This window comes from Cheilinus undulatus, linkage group 20 (genome assembly GCF_018320785.1).
Source record: "Cheilinus undulatus linkage group 20, ASM1832078v1, whole genome shotgun sequence".
Taxonomy (NCBI): domain Eukaryota; kingdom Metazoa; phylum Chordata; class Actinopteri; order Labriformes; family Labridae; genus Cheilinus; species Cheilinus undulatus.
This window is the reverse complement of record NC_054884.1, coordinates 15,678,974-15,696,449: the sequence shown is the minus strand read 5'-3', so window position 1 is coordinate 15,696,449 and position 17,476 is coordinate 15,678,974. Positions and strand designations below refer to the sequence as shown.

Genomic DNA, 17,476 nt, shown 5'->3' with positions numbered 1-17,476 from the left:
TAATTCACGATTGTGGAAAGCTCCTTCTCTGGGATTTTCTGGGGCTCAGCCAACTCTGTTGTCAGGCCTGTCTCCTTGTGGCCTGCTGCATTATAGATAACAGGGATAGATCTCACAGTTAATGACTAAAAATGTCCTGCATTTTGAAAGAAAATACAAATATGTAAACCAGACCAAAATATTTATTTAATTTTTGTGTATTTGAAAGCTCGGCCCCCAGAGTTTCTGTCCAGACTAAATCTGGCCCCTGTGCAAAGATACTTGATGGCCCCTGATTAAAAGGCTCAGGAAACCTCTGCAGGTGTTTTGAGTTAATTAGCTGATTAGGGTGTGACACCATGACTTTCCAATATTCAACTTTTTCACAATATTCTAATTTTCTAAGACACTGAATTTTGGGTTTATTATCTGTAAGCCATAATTATCAACATTTCAAGAAATAAAGGCTTGAAATATTTCACTCTGTGTAATGAGTCTATGTAAAATAAGGGTTTTACTTTCTAAAATAAGTGACAAAAAACATTGAACTTTTTTTTTTATGATATTCTAATTTTTTGAGGTGTACCTGTAATGTCTGAGACCCTTGTTGGTTTTCTTTGTTTTTTTCTTTGTACAAAGTGAAAAATTATAAAGTACTTACAAAAAAGATCCCAAATAATAATAATTAAAAAAAACTATAGAGCTAGACATACAAAGAGTAGATGTTCAAAACCAGAGATAAATAATATCACAATAACCCTAAATTGAAAATTGAATTTGTGAATAGAATAAGAAATACAATAAAATATAACAATGATTGTGATGATACTAATAATCATAAAATAATAAAATGGCACAAAAGTGAATTGATCTATTGATAAATTTATTATTTGGTCAGCAAACATCTTCGGTTCCAAAATCACTACATGTGAGTTCATCTCTCAGAGTGTGAGCTCCTGTTTGTGATTTAGCTGTTCTTTGTTTTCACGGGTAAAAAATATGATGACGTCACTCGTAACCAAGCCAATGTGAGCCAGGGCAGGTAGGCCTAAAAGCTCTAACGGATAACGGATCTTGGAGGGAAATCTGCTGAGAGAAGTTGTGAAGATGTCGGGAATCCAAACAGTGAGGAGCTTGGTCAAATTCAGACTAACTGTACTTGCCGAAGAGATTTTGGAGCCGTTTGAAAGAATGCTAGCAGAGTATGAGGAGGAAAATTCTCGTTTGAAAGTGGAGAACCAGCGACAACAAAAACTACTGGACGCTGTTTTTAACCCCGAAGTCCAGTTACACAGAGCAGGTTTGTTCTCTTTATTATTGATTAAATATTATTAATCAGCTGTATCTGTTGTGTGGTATGAGAGTGACTCTGTTATGCTAACTGGTGTTGGCTAGCAACTTTACTAACGCCAGTTGTAACCATGACAGTCAAGAAGTCGTTGATCAGAAAGTCACCAGTTAACTCAGTCACTCCTTAAACAGAAACACCAACCATTTGATAAATGTGATGTTGAGTGAAAACATTTATGATGGTGATCACTGAAAGAGATGAAGGGGTGTAGACGTGTTTAAAGTGCCAGTTAAATTGTATTTGGTGCGCTGACATTAGATGTTTAAAGAAGGTAGAATATGCTAACCGTTAAAACCGTTGAAAAGACGTTAAAAGTGGTTTAAAATGAGTCTTCACAACATCTAGTAAATAGTGAAAAACGTCAAGAGTTGGGCATACTGGGTTTGGTTGCAAGGGTGGAAAATGGACAAGAAAATTGTTCTTAGGTAAAAGAGGAGTTACAAAAAATGCCTTAAGTAGGAATAAATTTAGTGCTCTATAAATCTGCTCAAGTCATTTATTAAAGTTTACTACAAGTACTGAGTACTTAGTAGGTATTTTTTCTGAGGGGGTTGTAAAGTATAATATGATTTTTCCTTAATTAGAAAGAAAATATTAGGTTTTGACCATATGTTAAGTTAACAGGTACATATTTTGATTCAATTGCAGTGCAGCTGCAAATTCTGGATAGAAGGAGGAAACTTCGGCTCAGTCCCATTTCCAACTTTAACTCCTACCCCACATTTTGAGTGCTCTACCCTCAGGGTTTCTGTAGATCCTGGAAAAGTCTTAAATTGCACATCTGATATGTAAGGCCACAAAAAGTCTGAGTTTTTACCAGTGAGAGATCTTACATTTTCAAAGGCACTTTAACTAAGACATGTTCTTATCCAATCTTACAATTCTAATTATCTGCTGCCACAAATTGTTGCATAAATATTCTCCATAATTCAGGGTATTCTGTGTTGGATGTTCTACATTTCCTGGGTGAGGACACCAGACCCCTCTCTGATTTTATGTGATACTCTGTGATTAGATAAAGTCTGTACTGTTATAGAGCACTAGTCAAGTTGTCTAACATCCTGGCTATGGTTGCCTACTTAAAAAGAGATTATTTGACTTTCACAAAAAACATGTTTAAAGAAGTATAAAGGAATTTATGGGATTTTTAATGTTTTGGGAATCTCTAATTATTTTTTAAAGATAATTTTCCAAGACCTCTTTAACTTTTAGTAGAAATTGTGTTTATACCTGGCATTAACAAGTTCTTGTGGTCCATTAAAAGAAAAGGGACTAGACTATGTCTCTTCATGACTGACAGTATTTCTTACTGACTACCAGCTGGTCAAAACACACGAAAATGAATGAAAATGTAAACAAAAAGAATAAAGAAATCCATATTTTGTGCATTGTACAGTAAGATAGGCCCGTTGTCATCATATGCAGACATCATTTTTGGTAAAAACAACTTCCTGTTCAAAGACAAGGCTTAAGTTTTTTACTTATCAGGTTTTACTGATCCCAAACAAGAGCAAGAAATCTAGAATGCACTTCAAACAAAGGCTCAAGTCTGAGGAGGTTAAGGCTGTTGGTGCATCAGTCATGTGATGTGAATGTGACTGAGGTCAGTGATCTCACTGATGCCCCATCATAGGTCTATTCAGAGCCATGTACAGTGTCCAGCCCATATTAATGAAATATGTAATGATGAAAAATGGAAAGTTTGAAACCTTAACAGATGGCATCTTTGTCTTGTAATAAAGAAGGAGCTTTTTGTGATAAAGATGTTCTTCATGGCTCTAAATGTGTTTCTTATTAAGTTATTACTGTAATATGCATATTTTTGATGAGAAGATCTTATTTCTGTGTGGTGGAATCCCTGTCTCTAAAACCAGCTACATCATCAATGAAATATCAAGGAAATGTCTGTGAGTTTTGAAGGAACTCAGAAATGACTCTGCTAGGAGAGTTTGATATTCCTCACATCTAAGCCCCTGTTCTAATTTCTAAAACACAAGGAAAGAAAAGTTATGACTTTGACATGACTTCCAAACATCCACTCACTTACAAAATGTACATCCCTGTGTACACATCCCTACTATGCAGAACATAGAGCTATGGCTGATTTACCTTATAGTTACTATATTTAGAAAGCTGCGTGTTGATTTTTCTCCACAGATGTCCAGCAGCTGATTGTGACAAAAGAAGAGTTTCTCCATAGGCGGTAGAAGAGGAGCTCCAGTCGGAACCAGGAGGAGTCACCAGAACCAGCACACATTAAAGAGGAACAGGAGGAACCAAAAAAATTCAAAAGTGTGTTGCCATGAGCAGTGGAAATCCAGAATAAGATGTTTGTCATTTCATCTTTCCAGCTAAGAAGAAGCATCTCAATGATTTAAATTCTGCTTTTATTCCTGTATTTAATTTTTGTTTCCACCTCTTCTGTTAAATGTTCAGTGTTGAGTTCACTGAGGATTGATGTTGGATCTTCGTCACTATTATAACAAAGACTTCTGCTCTGTCTGTAATGTTTCTTGGGATAATATTTGTTATTAAAGGGAGCTGTGCAAAGATATATCTGTTTGATTGATCGATGCTTGCTTATTTTGTTCTTTTTTCTTGTTTTCTTTCATTTCCCTGTTTGTATTTGCTTTTTTAAGGCATTGAAATAGTCTTTGTTGATAAATATTAAGTTAAATTCCATGTAAAGCAAAGTTAGAATCTATTCTATTTACACACTCTAGCTGTTGGAATAAAGTTGGAATAAACATGCAACTAAATTTAGAACTATATGTGACTGCATGATGGACATAGACCTCTAGAAAGTTTTTCGAACCCTCGGCGAAGCTTTATTGGGCAGGGCCAGAGTAGAGACATATTGCTTTCTGACATTAACAAACTCTCCTTAAACTTCCCCATAACTGTGCATAAACAACCAGGAAAAAGGTATTCGCTCAATATTTTCAAATTCATCTAAAATAGTCTCATATATACAGGGAGCAGGTGGCCTAGTGGTTAAAGGCACTCCCCATGTATGTGGGCGGCCCAGGTTCAAATCCGGCCTGAGGCCCTTTACCGCATGTCTCTCCCCCACTCTTGACCCTGTTTCCAATTCTATCCACTGTCCTCCTCTATCTAATAAAGGCCCAAAAATAAATCTTAAAAAAAAAAAAGTCTCATATTATGTGCTAGCTGAATCCACTGATGTAAAATTTGTCTTCATTCTTGATAAAACATGCTATTTGAAAGGGAAAGGTCAATATGAATTTGTTCAGTCTTAACGTGAGATATGTCAGGGATCTTCTTGAAAAAAACCTTTAGTATCTTGATTGCTTTAATAGTTTTCCACAGTCTCATGGGTTACTTCTAATCAGTCTCTTATTTTTGTTTATACCATGGTCTTGGTGAATATTCGATTCTGATTGGCTCTGGAAATTCCATTTTGTCCATTAACTTCTGATATATGGACACCGTTCGAACTTCAGAAGTACCTCCGGTCAAAAAAATCATTACACCGTTCCAAATTAATGCACAGCAGCTGTTACTCCGTTAGGAGTAACTATAGCAACCTGAGACAGTTATATTTTCTGAGCAGGGAGTACAGCGCTGCTAGCCTAAGGAGCCTGTAGACCAGCATCAACCGTCACTTAACTGACATAAATAAAATAACAGACTCCAGGTTTAAGACCAGGCAGTATGGCTCTAAAAACATGCAATAAAATCAAGACAATTAAAACAATCCAGATTAAACCACAACAACAATAAAATAAAGATCTGTATAGAAAACAAAGAATAAAAGCATACGTGAATACAATAAAACCATACTTCTGCCTTGTGACATGATGAGTGCACCACTTGTTCAAAACAGCCTTCAGTCTCTCCTAAATCCGCAGATGACGCCCAACTTAAAGTTTCTAAACTAGTTTGTCAGCACCTAGCAGCACCTACACCTGTTAGCTGGTGCCTGTCTATTTGTAAAGCATCCCTGGCTCCAAGGTAAGGTCCTAAAATCAAAGCTTTTATGGTGACAGTTATGACTACATGACGATATGTGAGCGCGTGTGGAGGAATGCATGGAAAATAAATAGAGATATTTTTCTGCTGAGTATAAAAGGTACCTCTATACTTTCATCAGTGTTTTTAGATCAATCACAAGTACTGATATTGAGTGTTTTACAATTATAATAATTTTACAACTTGTCTGATTAAATTATTGCAAAGAAAATAAATGCCTCGACAGAAATTAAAGACTGAAATGTATGATTTTTTTTAATGACTAAAAATGGACTAAACATTTTGGATTTTTAGTCAACTGAAACTATAAAGGTTAAAAATGACTCAAATGAGACTTTAACTAAAATATGGAAAATCTAGGGACTAAGACTAGATTTAATAAGGGCTGCCAAAATTAAGGGGGATAGATACCTTTGATTTTATCTGTTTAAAACTACAAATAAGTAGCCATGAGTGGAAAAAAAAGCATCAAAACATTTTTTGATCATCCAAAAAAACTCCAAAATGTCTTTCTGTTAAGCAAATTATTGTTCCTTAGATCCCTTCAGAAATAATTAAACTATGATTGGGTTGATTACTGTGTGGTAAAGTTACATGCAATTTATAAAAATGTGTGATTTGTGATTGGAGAGCAGATTTAGCCCAAAAAAAGTTATTTATTCTTTGTTGTAAGTTACACATGGGCTAGAGACATGTTACAATATTCAGAAGTGGTGAAGAGTACTGTTGAATAATCATATTTCAGATTTGTGTACACCCTGAAGTTCTCTGTCCTTATTACTAAGAAAAATATATAAATGATTTGTTGACATATTTGTCTTTACCTTTGGCCCCCTGTCACTGTCACTGCCCCTGTGTTATTGCCCCCACGTGTCCATATGAGAAATGTGCACAGTTGTGAGTATTTGGGTGAACAGGTGAGAGAATGGGTAAATATTTGTATCTCTAAGGTGGGTCTTCTGTCTGGGCGGGACTGAACAAAGTGACACACCTTCTGCTGAAAGCTTTCAATACCAGTGAGGGGAGAGTGAGGAGTGAGATACCTGCAGGTACACACAGGACAAGTTTCACTGTCAGTGAACACACACATACAGCTGTTAACATCAGGGAATTCAGTGTTGGATACATCTGTCCAAGGTAAGTTGATCTAATGTTTGCTTTTAAGGAATCAGAACTGGAAACATTTTTTTGATTTCTAATAACAGTGTTGACATAAGAGAGCTGAAAGACACTGTGTGAGATGCCACATGTTCTTGGACAGATGATAAGTGATGTATAGCCATTGTTCTAGTCACTTCATCATTCAGCATTTTTTTCTCTGTTTGTTTTGATTCTAGACTTCTGATGTAGATTTACTTAAATTGGTCCTACTTTCAAGACATTTTTGCAAAAATTACTACCAAAACATGACTTTTCCCTCCTAAACTGTGTCATGTTGATGCAGAATTTAGAAGCCTAACCCTGGACTACTGATATTGTGTTTATTTGAAATAGCAAATGAAACTAAAGTGATGGAAAACAAGACAAGAATGTGCAGCTACACAAATGTATTCCTGCCCTTTTAACATTAGATTTCTTTGCTCAAATTGCTATGCTAATTGCTAATTTTGGACACAGAACAGTCTTAGATTATACTTTGTGATCAAGTAGACTATCCTGCATTAGTATGACACTAAACCCAGTGAATTTGGCCTCAGCTGCTGAGTTAAAAGAATGGAAAAAGGTTTTTTTATCAGGTATCTAATGAAACCAGGCTACAGAAAGTGTGACTTAAACGGGTGGTTGATACCAGTGCTCCCAGTATTGTCAGAGACTGAGCAGCACAGATACATGCACTGTATTGTGGTCGGACTGGTTTGTCAGCTGGCTGCGTAATCCCAGGTTAGTGAAGCAGACAGAGGCTGACGTAGAAAACAGAAAATGGACAAGGGTGTTGCTTAAGCAGGTACTGGCTCAAACTTGTTGGTTTAGGAGTAGATGAGCTAAGAATAAACAGCTGCTTCCTTTAAAAAAACTCTCTGAAACCACAGGATGTCTGAGAGTGAATGAAATCAATGTTGCTCCACCTTGAATATTTTCTGATCCTGTCTGTCCAGCTGTAGATTCATAGAAAGCTGATCAAGATTAAAGCTCCTATGAGGGCTTTTTTTTGGCAAGTATTCAAACAGATTAGAGTTAATGTTGATGCTTCATTATAACCTAGGAATGCAAACAAGACCATCAAGGACGAGTCTGATCACTTCTATATGTTTTTTCTACAGCTTTAATCTGTGCAGTGAGGGTAGGTGACCGGTGTAATGCTGGCTGGCATGCAGCCTTTTTAAGTTTTGAATAGCAATTGTGACTTAAACAGACACATGCACAGAAGGAGATCTGCAAACACTTCTGTGCAAATATTAAAAAATAAAATTAAGTTGTAAAACTTCATTCCTTATAGCACACTTGAAGTTGAAGGAATGATGTTGAACAAAAACAATGACTTCAGCGGATCTGTTGGTCCTGACTAAAACTCTGCAAACTTGTCTGGGCATATGAACAATATTCACAGAAGATACAGGTCAAAATGTACAGCAAATGTGAGCCGATATTTAAACCCAATATAGGCAAATAATCAAAACTGATATAGGTCAGTATTTACAGCAGATATAGGCTTATGTTTAGAGCTGATACGGCCTATACTTATGGTTGATAAAGGCCGTATATACAGCCGATATGGCTGGTATTTACAGCCAGCATAGGCTGATATTCACTGCAGATATATGGTGATATTTAGATGTGATGCAGGCTGACATTAACTGCAGATACAGGCCTAGATTTACATTTGATTTAGGCCAACATTCACAGTCAGTATGGGTCTATACATACAGCCAATTTAGGCCAATACTTGCATTTCCCATAGGCTATTATTTACAGCTGATACAGGCTAATTTTGACAGCTAACTCAGGCTGACATTTGCAGATGATACTGGCCAGTATATAAAGCCATATATCAGTTATAAATATCATCAGACATTTGTATATCTGCTTTTACTAATAGTTAACTTTTTAAGCTAGTATCTGCTGATACTGATATTGTGCATTTTGTATGGTGCATTCCTAATCTTTAGTTGCATTGTTATGTAGTTTTATTGGCACGTGTATTTCCAATTTTCCACAGCACACTTAATCTTGCCTAAAGACACACCGATGTGCCTGTCTACACCATTTGAAAACCACTGGAAAAAGGGTTCAAAAGTGGCACGATTGAGTAATTTGAAAATAAGAACCCAATACTAGCTTGATAAATGTGTCAGCTCCAATATGGGTTTACTGTTAGTCAGTACACTAGTGCCAATGTGACTAATCCAACATGCATCCATTGATAACGTCAATAAATCACAACAGGGGAGGGACCATCCACAGAGTTTTAAAGGGCCAAGCCAATCCTGTTGTCAGGCCTGCTTCCAGGTATTAATTTGTTCCTGTTTTGTCCACAGGGGGCGCCAGAATCAACGCAAGCTAGGAGTTCCTCACAGGAGCTTTAAGTATCTTCTGAACAAAGTCAGGATGACAAACTTCTCACGTTATCTTGTAAATGTAAGTAATAAAATGTCTTCATGTTAAAGTCATTGTAATGTTATTATTGCCTTATTGATTGTTTCATTCCTTTTTCATTGTTCATTCTTGCTTACTAATAAATTTTCTGGTACATTTCTGGCCTCTGATTAATCTATTTAAATGGCCTTTGAGTTCGCTTCATTGTTTTAGTACGGTTGTCACTATTGTAAATGATTATTCTACCTCAAAGGGTTTTTCCCAAAGATTCAAACAAAAGAATGAGTAATGATGGTGATTTAAAGATGCATTTCCCCTCCTTTCTTGTAGCACCTGCTGACGTTCTCGCTCCAGGACGGGGATGTGCAGAGTGTGGAGGAGGCGCAGGCACGTCTCTCCTTCCTGGCTCAGAGCAACAAACTGTGGAGTCAACAGATGTTTCTAGATATCGGAGCAGAAGCCATTCATCTCAGAGACATACAGAGCCAGGTTAGAACAGATTCATCATCGGCCAGTCGTGAAAGATCACATTTATACATTATTCCACATAAGTAACCTTTTGCTCATTTTCTTGTGCAGGACGAGCTGGAAAAGTACGCTTTCAGATCTATTTTCCGCTGTGACGCCATAAACACAGTGAAACACTTCCCATCCCTCCTCCTCTTAGTCTGCCAGAGTTCAGATCAGGAGAAGCCGGACATTCATTTCTTTAACTGTGAGACTGTAAAGGTGAGTAAAAGCCAAAACAGCAGAGCAGCTTCTAGCCTGACTCAGTCTGAAATTGTCAGCCAGGTTCAGGTTTTACAAGAGATGTCACTTCAAGATTCTTCTGTTTTTTCTTGCAGGCAGAGCAGATCTGTGAAGACATTGAACATGCAGTTTCAGATTCCTCAAAAAACAGGAGTAAGAAAGTTCCTGATGCTCTCAGGTAGAGTGAATGGCTTTTTTAGAAGCTCCAAAAGAAATAATCAAAAATAGTTGTGAAATAGACCTTTAACAGCATTGATTTAATGTTAGTTTCTCCTTTTTTAAAGCACTTTATGGGGATTTTTGGGCTGGTTAAGGAAAGGACTGAAGTCTTAAGTAAGGCTGCAATATGAACTGCAAAAGCAAAAAAGACCAAAAGCATCAAAATGAATACAGTGTAAATGGTCATTTTTGATTATTGAATTATTTGATGAGTAAATTGATAACAGCTGGAGAGACATTTTCTGGGTTTGGCGGATGCCAGGAGAGCGTTATCAGTCTGGCTGCATTGGGCCAACTGTGAAGTTTGGTGGACAGATAATGGTATTGGGCAGTTTTGGGCTAGGCCTCTTATCTCCAGTGAAGGCCAATCTTAACGCATCAGCTTACCAAGACATTTTGGACAATGCTATGCTTCCAACTTTGTGGCAACAGTTTGGAGAAGGCCGTTTTCCAACATGGCTGTGCCCCAGTGCACAAATCAAGGACTATAAAGACATGGTTTGATGAATCCAGTGTGGAAGAACTTACATGAATTTGAATACAATGTTATTACAGTCCTTGTTAGTGTAATGGTCAGGACTACTGAACATGTTTATAATATAACATGACATCTGGGCATGGCCAGATAGATTTTAGAATTCAAAATTATCTGTCTGTTTTGAAAATTTACTAATAATAGAATTTATGAAAACATGATTTCACCATCTTCACTCTAGTGGCACTGCTATGTTTGTACCTTCCTGTAATGCCAGGCAGCATTTCACAAGGGTAGAGACGGGCATTTTGGCCAGTTATTCAACAGGAGGCAGTGTGCTCTTACTATGTCCTGGTCCATTTCACCTCTAAAGGGCAGGATTTGTTTTCTTCTACTTTCTCAGATGAATAAAATGTCTGTGGGTAAACTCTGTACGCATTTTTGCAGGTAACAAAAATGATGTTTATGGAAACCAAATTCATTGAAAGTTACAGGTTATGATAACTGCTTTGAGAACCACATTGAAATTTTGTTTTTGGGGGGTTCCATGCCTTTTTTATAGACAAGGCTAGTGGAAAGAGCCCGAGACAGGGCCAGGAGTGTGCAGGAAAGAGGGTCCAGGCTACCCGTGTGCAAAGAGCACAACCTAACCGCTGGGCCAGGGGTGTCCACACTTTTTCCACCGTGGCCACATACAGAAAAATATAAGAATGGTGGGGACACCTCCATATTCCTCACATGGAGGACATTAAATTTAGTAAAACAAATCTGATGTAGGTTAAGACATGCTAAGTGATTAGCCACATGCCTGACAAGGCAAATAGGCAATCATTTTAGGGATTTTGGGGCCCTGGTTGGCCCTGGCCACCACTGTCTCTTCTCTGGAACGCCTTTAATACTGCTATATGCCACCATAAGCCATAAGATATTATTATTTGGTTACCAATATGTTTAACCATTTAAAGTTGTCTCAATTTAATAAAAAAAAATCAATAAATTCTTCTTGTCAAAATGTTTGTTTACAAATTAACCAAAAACAAGATTTATGTTCAAACGTGGGCCATATTTTAGTTTATTTTTAGAACCTTCTGTGAGCCAATCAAAAATGTACTCTGGGCTACAAACAGCCCCCGGGCCATTGTTTGGACACTTCTGTGCTAGGCCTGCACCCAGTTGGAAATTAGTTTAAAAATTAAAGCCAGTTATTTACATTTGCTGAACTCTTTTGAGATGGTTTGTCCAGAGGGGGTGCTAAAAATGACACAATGCCAAATTTTCTCACAGGAGCTTTAGCCTTGTACTGTTTTTATCTCATGTAATATACTTTTTTAACATGATATCAATAGAAGAAAGTATAGATTTCCTTTTGTTCATGAGTATGTTTCCTATTCTGTTGTATGAAAAGAACTTAATGGGTCGACAAGCTGTACAAAATATGGATCCCAAACAAAAGACAAGCCCTGATATTACATAATAACTCAACCCTATCCACTAAAATGGTTTGCTTTCCCATTTTCCCTCCCTTTATGATTTCATTTCTGCTGAATCAAAGCAGCCCATCACCATGCACCTGTCTGAGCGAGAGAGAGAGGGAGAGACAGGGAGGACAGTGTAAACAGCTGAGCCAGGGAAAGACCCGTTTTACCGGTTCCTACATAACTTAACAAGGTGTGACGGAGATAGCAAGGCCATTGTGACAGAAAGTAGAGACACCAGAGGAGGGATGAAGGCTACAGGTTGCAGGCTCGGGCCTTGATGGGGCTTATTTACCTTGAGGAAAGAATTGTCTCAGAAGGATTTGTGAAGGACAGAAACCTGCGGTAAGATAGATTGGTGGCTTTGTTTTGGGGTTTTAGGTGGTAAATAGAGAAAAAAAAAACAAAGGAAAGTTTGAGTCAGCATTCTGATGGAGTTACATGTATCATGAAAGAGAAAGCAAACATTAATATTTTATCTTGAGGTAACTTTTAGTTTGTTTTTGGCTTGTCTGATTACTTTGAAAGGAGAATTTTGATTCAAGTGTTGTGTGCTGTGTAGGTTATATCCATGACTAAGCACTGTGACACTGTTTACAGTACTTTTATGGTGGAATAAGGGCTGAAGGATTGGATTTCAGAGACATATCTATTGTGTTTTGTGGCTGGATTCACAAACAGGGGTGAAGATGGGCGATCAAATGCTGTTATGAGTGTGTCTTAAAGGGTGTTACCTGCTGAGTGAGCACTTAACAAGAACACAACCTGTGGGAAATTACTACAAGGGCAGGGTTTGACGGTGTCCTCTCATCCTTTAGGCTTCCTCAGAGTGGTGGAGACATGCTCGACCCCTACGAAATCCCAAGCCCCCCAATTGCACATGCTCCAAATCCCCCTCCAGCCAACCCTCCACCTTACCCTGGACTCAGAGGTGAGAAAAAGCACTTTATTCATGTGTGAATATCAGTGAATGGCTTTATTTTTATTGTGTTTTGTGATGGGAAGGTAAGAAAAACAGGAAAGAGAGATGTGAGAGGCGTTTCAGGTGATAGGTTTAAGGGGGAACAGAGATTTCTTTGTGTGTTTGTGTGTTTAAGGGGGGATGTGGGCGGGTTTCAGGGTTAAAGGGGGTTGGGATTCCAAATCTTGCAAAGCCATGAATGAAAATGGATGAACCGAAACTTTTCCTCTCTGCTATGACAGCAAACGGCATGAATGGAGGGCCTGACATCTCCTTCCTGAGAGCAGAAAGAGAAGTGGTATGTGGACTATCCTCATCACCATCTTCAGCCGTCTTTAATATCCAAACAGTGTTAAGAAACTCCTTTTCTCCCCCCAGGGGATCCTCAACCACTGTTTCGATGACATCGAAAACTTTATGGGGAAGCTGCAGCAGACTGCAGAAGCTGCGACGGTGCTGAACCAGAGGAAGAAGAAGAAGAAGAAAAGCAAAAAGCAAACAGCTGAAGGTAGGAAGAGAGATGATGTGTATGAGTTGAAATATCAAAATTGTTTTTGATTATAATTCATGATGTGTCCCCACTTCTGATCAACAGAGGATTTACTCACTGCAAAGGCTCGCCCCCCACCTGAGGAGGAGTTCATCGATATCTTCCAGAAGTTCAAATACTGCTTCAGCCTGCTGGTCTGTACTCCCTCATTTGACATGCATTCTTTTCCTTCACCAACTATGCTATGAAATTAATTCCTCTCTGTATTGTTTTACAGGCCCGTCTGAAATCAACCATCTCAAATCCTTCATCAGAGGAGCTTGTTCACCATGTGTTCAAACCTTTGGATATGGTGAGTGAGCATCATTCCTAGGGCTTGTGGGGACATCAGCTGTTGTAACTTTAGACCAGGGGTGTCCAAACGTTTTCCACTGAGAGCCACATACAGAACTATATAAAAATGGCGGGGCCACTTCCATTTTAAGATAGTAAAGTTAGTAAAACCAAGCTCTGCCTCTGGAATTATATTGGTACGGCTTTTCTGCTGTTAATAAGGGTGTTATAAATCAAGATATCCTTATTATTTTGGTTGAGCATGTTAAACATTTACAGTGTTGCCTCAATTGCCACAAGCTGCATATCCTAATGTGGGCCATATTTCACATTATTTTTAGAATATGCTTTGGGCCAATAAAAAAATGAACCGCTGGCCACATTTGGCCCCCAGGCCATAGTTTGGACACCCCTGCTTTAGACCTCCTGCATCTTATGTCCTACACTCTGCTCCATATGGCCTTGGCCCCACCTGAAGTTTAGAAAGGGGCATGTTACTCACTGGATGCTAGAGCTAGCCTGACACAAACTCCTCACAGTAATCTGTGTAGTGCACATTTTGTACACTGAAAGTTTTGGAAGCTTAAAATGTCAGAATAAGATACCTGTAATTAATTTAATAAAGCATAAAACAACATTTCCCCTTAGGAACAAGAGCTCCCTGCAACAGGACTGAAATGGGCTAATGCTAATGTTAGCAGAAATAAGTCAGTCTGTCTCAAATTGCATACTTCTGTTAGTACACTTTATTACAGTACACTTAAATGCTGTACAGAACTGGAATTGGACCTTTGAAATTTGACCTTCTGCACACTGTTTTATCAGGCCTTGCCCCCACCTAAATGAGTAAAGAGGCATGTTACTCATTGGATGCTAGCACTAGTCTGCCACAAATTCCCTCACAGTAATCTGTGTAGTGCATATTTTGTAAATGGAAAGTTTAAAAAGCTTAAATGTCTGTAGATATCTGAATAATTATATGGAGCATAAAACAATAATTCCCTAGGAACAGAAGCACTGAATAGACTACTGCTAATGCTAGCAAACTTCAGTTAGTGTACTTTGTTACGGTGTACTTAAACACAGTACATGACACTTAATCACCCTGGGTTAGTATTGTTTTAAAGCATGCACTGCCGTTTTTGCACTCACAGGAAGTGATAACGGTTTAAGTGTCTGTTTTCTTCTTCTACTTTTTCTTATTAGCAAGTTTTGAACAGTTGTTAAGCAATTATAATTTGTATTTGAAGGCTATTTTCGCTCACTGTTAAATTCACGTAATTTGTGTTTTAAGTTTAAATTATCCCCTCAAAGAAAATGAACTTATTTTTCTTTCAATTCCATTTTCTTGATAGAAATCTGCCGCTGTGCTTACATGTTAGCTAGCTAGCTTATGATAAAGTTAGCTAGCATGATAGCAAGCAAACAGTGCCACATCTGCTACATCACCTACAAGTGCAGTAAACTTCTCGCACACTCAAAACGTCAAAATAAATAAATTAAACTGAATGTGAAACGATGGACACTTCGCACCCTCAACGAATGCTATATTGGTAACAGCGGTATTGTAACGTTAGCTTGCTAGCACACTTATGTTAGCATTTGCTAGCTAGCTAATGTGTTATTGGTAACGGCAGCAGATTTCCATCAAGACAAAGGAATTGAAGGCAAAATAAGTTAATTTCCTTTCAGAGAATAACTTTATAATTAAATAGAAGTAACATGTATCTTATAGTAAGTAAAATAACTGTGTAATTTTGATTATAACTGCCTAATGTCTGTTTATAACTTGTTAAAAAAGAAGTAGAAGAAGAAAATAGACACACTTAAACTGTTGTCACTTCCTGTTAGTGCAACACAGCAGTGCTTGATTTGAGACAGTGATTAAGAGATCTGCGCTGCATTAAAGTGTACTGTAATACAGTAAACTAACAGTATATTAACAGTTCTCTAATTACCACATACTACAGATTACAAAATAAGTCAGTTAAAATATTCACAGATTTTATGGATAAATCAGTAGAAAACATTTACAAATGATTAAGGTATCTAAAGCTCTTGTGCCCTTTGTTGACAAAGTGATACCTCTTATCTTTTTGCTAAGTTAACAAAAAAAAATCCACAAAAATCTCTGTCTTTTTATGTAAAATATATCCTGTAATGAGAATTATCTCTTTGGAAAATGTTTAAAATCCTATTGTTGTTGATAAGACTCTTCTGACACCTACCCTGTGGAAGGGAATTCAGGCATAAATAATAACTCTATAAAAGTCATCAGTCTTTATGCTGATGGTTTGGTTTGTTTCTTCAGCTCATAAAGACGTGTCAATATTAATTTCATCATGTTTCATAACCAGTTGAGAAATCCTTATAGGAGCTTATGTTACATAACGAATGTTATTTTGATTGTTTGCTTTAAGGTAATAGTTCAAATGGAGGATACATCTTTGTCCCTGAGATGTTATTGGACAAAAGTGTGAAAAAGGCTCTAAGTATGTGTCATGTAATAATAAAGGAAAGGCGTCAGCATAGTTGAGTCATGTTGCCAGAAACTACAAGTTCAATCAGTGTTGACAGAAGGCAGGTAGGTCCCCTAATAGAAACTCTAAACACCTTAACACATGCAGCCATTCTTTGAAAACTCTTATGGCTGAAATGAGTTTCATAGAGTGTTTTTTTTCATGCTGACTTTGGAAGCATTTAGGTTGGATTTGAGGCGGACTATATGATTGGGATTAAAACTGTGTTGCTGCTTGTATATGAACAGGTGTTTGCTAGCTTTTTGATCCAATTCCTGTAAAAAAAAAATTAGTTACAGATTTCTAGGTTAAAGCTCCTTTGAGTTAATTTCTTTTTGTGCAGATTTTGTTCTCTAGTCTTTGAGGACTTTGCAAGTAATGTTTTATTAACGGTTTCATTTTAGGGTCACAAGCAGGCCTGAGCACAGAATTGGCTGGGCCCATAAAAAACAGGAAATGGGTCCTCCCCAGTTGTGAGTTATTGATCATACATCAATTTCCTCTGCAACCCAATGTGGCCAACTTTTTGCCACCAATTTTTGCAGCTTTTGCATATTTTTGTCACTGTTTTTGGCACTTTATAACACTTTTCACCATTTTCTCCCTCCTATGTTTGCCCCTTTTTGTTTCTCTTAGCCCAATTTTTTTCTGGCTGTTAGTCAATTTTTGTCCCTTTTAACCAATTTTTTTCCCAGTTCTGCTTGTTTTTGCCAATTTAACCCATTTATGCCACTTTTTCATTTTTGCAATTTTTATGGCATTTTTTGTCTTTAAACCATTTTTGCCCCTTTTGCCATTTTTTGCCACATGTAGCCCAACAATTCCACTTTTTCACCAGTTCACAATTTCTTTGCCAATTTCTAATACTTTTTGCCTTTCTTAGCCCATTTCTGCAGCTGTTATCCATTTTTTGGCCACTTTTAATCAATTTTTCCTCTCTGTAATCACTCTTTACCATTTTTCCAGCCAATTTTGCCACTTAATGACCAATTTCTGCCAATTTCTTAACTTTTTGCATCTTTTTGCAATTCATAAAATAATTTTCCCTTAAAGTTATTTCAGCTCCTTCTACTTTTTTCTCTGGTATCCTGACGTATGTGCACATCATGCTTGGCTGAAGTTAGGTATTACTTTTCAAATGGTTTAATTGAATGTGCCCATCCGTATTGTTAAGATTAACATAAACATACCATGATTTTCCTGATTTTCCTTAATCTGACACCTACCCCCCAGTAGTGGTTTTAGGCTTTTAAAAGTGATCTTTCTGAATCAATCAACTTTGTGCTGATGGTTTTATTCCTTTTAAAGCTGATAAAGAGGCATCAGTAATAACTGTGGTCTTTTTTTGAAAAACATCGAAGAAATTCTTAGTCTCTTTAAAATAAAATTTCCCCGGC

General features: G+C 37.5%; 1 protein-coding gene and 1 long non-coding RNA gene across 4 annotated transcripts in view; both read left to right on the top strand.

Annotated features, from left to right (window-relative positions):
* LOC121528671 (epidermal growth factor receptor kinase substrate 8-like protein 1) overlaps window positions 1-17,476 on the top strand; it is a 30,353-nt gene that overhangs the window by 4,796 nt on the left and 8,081 nt on the right. For 2 of the 3 annotated variants that reach the window (XM_041816209.1, XM_041816208.1), the window contains exons 2-10: window positions 8,800-8,899; window positions 9,188-9,346; window positions 9,437-9,586; window positions 9,703-9,785; window positions 12,595-12,707; window positions 12,980-13,035; window positions 13,116-13,245; window positions 13,333-13,421; window positions 13,505-13,579. In XM_041816209.1, coding sequence (XP_041672143.1) covers window positions 8,800-8,899; window positions 9,188-9,346; window positions 9,437-9,586; window positions 9,703-9,785; window positions 12,595-12,707; window positions 12,980-13,035; window positions 13,116-13,245; window positions 13,333-13,421; window positions 13,505-13,579 — 955 coding nt within the window. Of the gene's footprint in view, window positions 1-6,354; window positions 6,461-8,799; window positions 8,900-9,187; window positions 9,347-9,436; window positions 9,587-9,702; window positions 9,786-12,594; window positions 12,708-12,979; window positions 13,036-13,115; window positions 13,246-13,332; window positions 13,422-13,504; window positions 13,580-17,476 lie in introns of those variants that run through there. The other variant, XM_041816210.1, reaches the window with a different exon arrangement.
* LOC121528674 lies at window positions 1,022-3,884 on the top strand. Its single transcript, XR_005993491.1, has 2 exons — window positions 1,022-1,279; window positions 3,488-3,884. It is a non-coding gene; the product is annotated as an uncharacterized LOC121528674 (long non-coding RNA).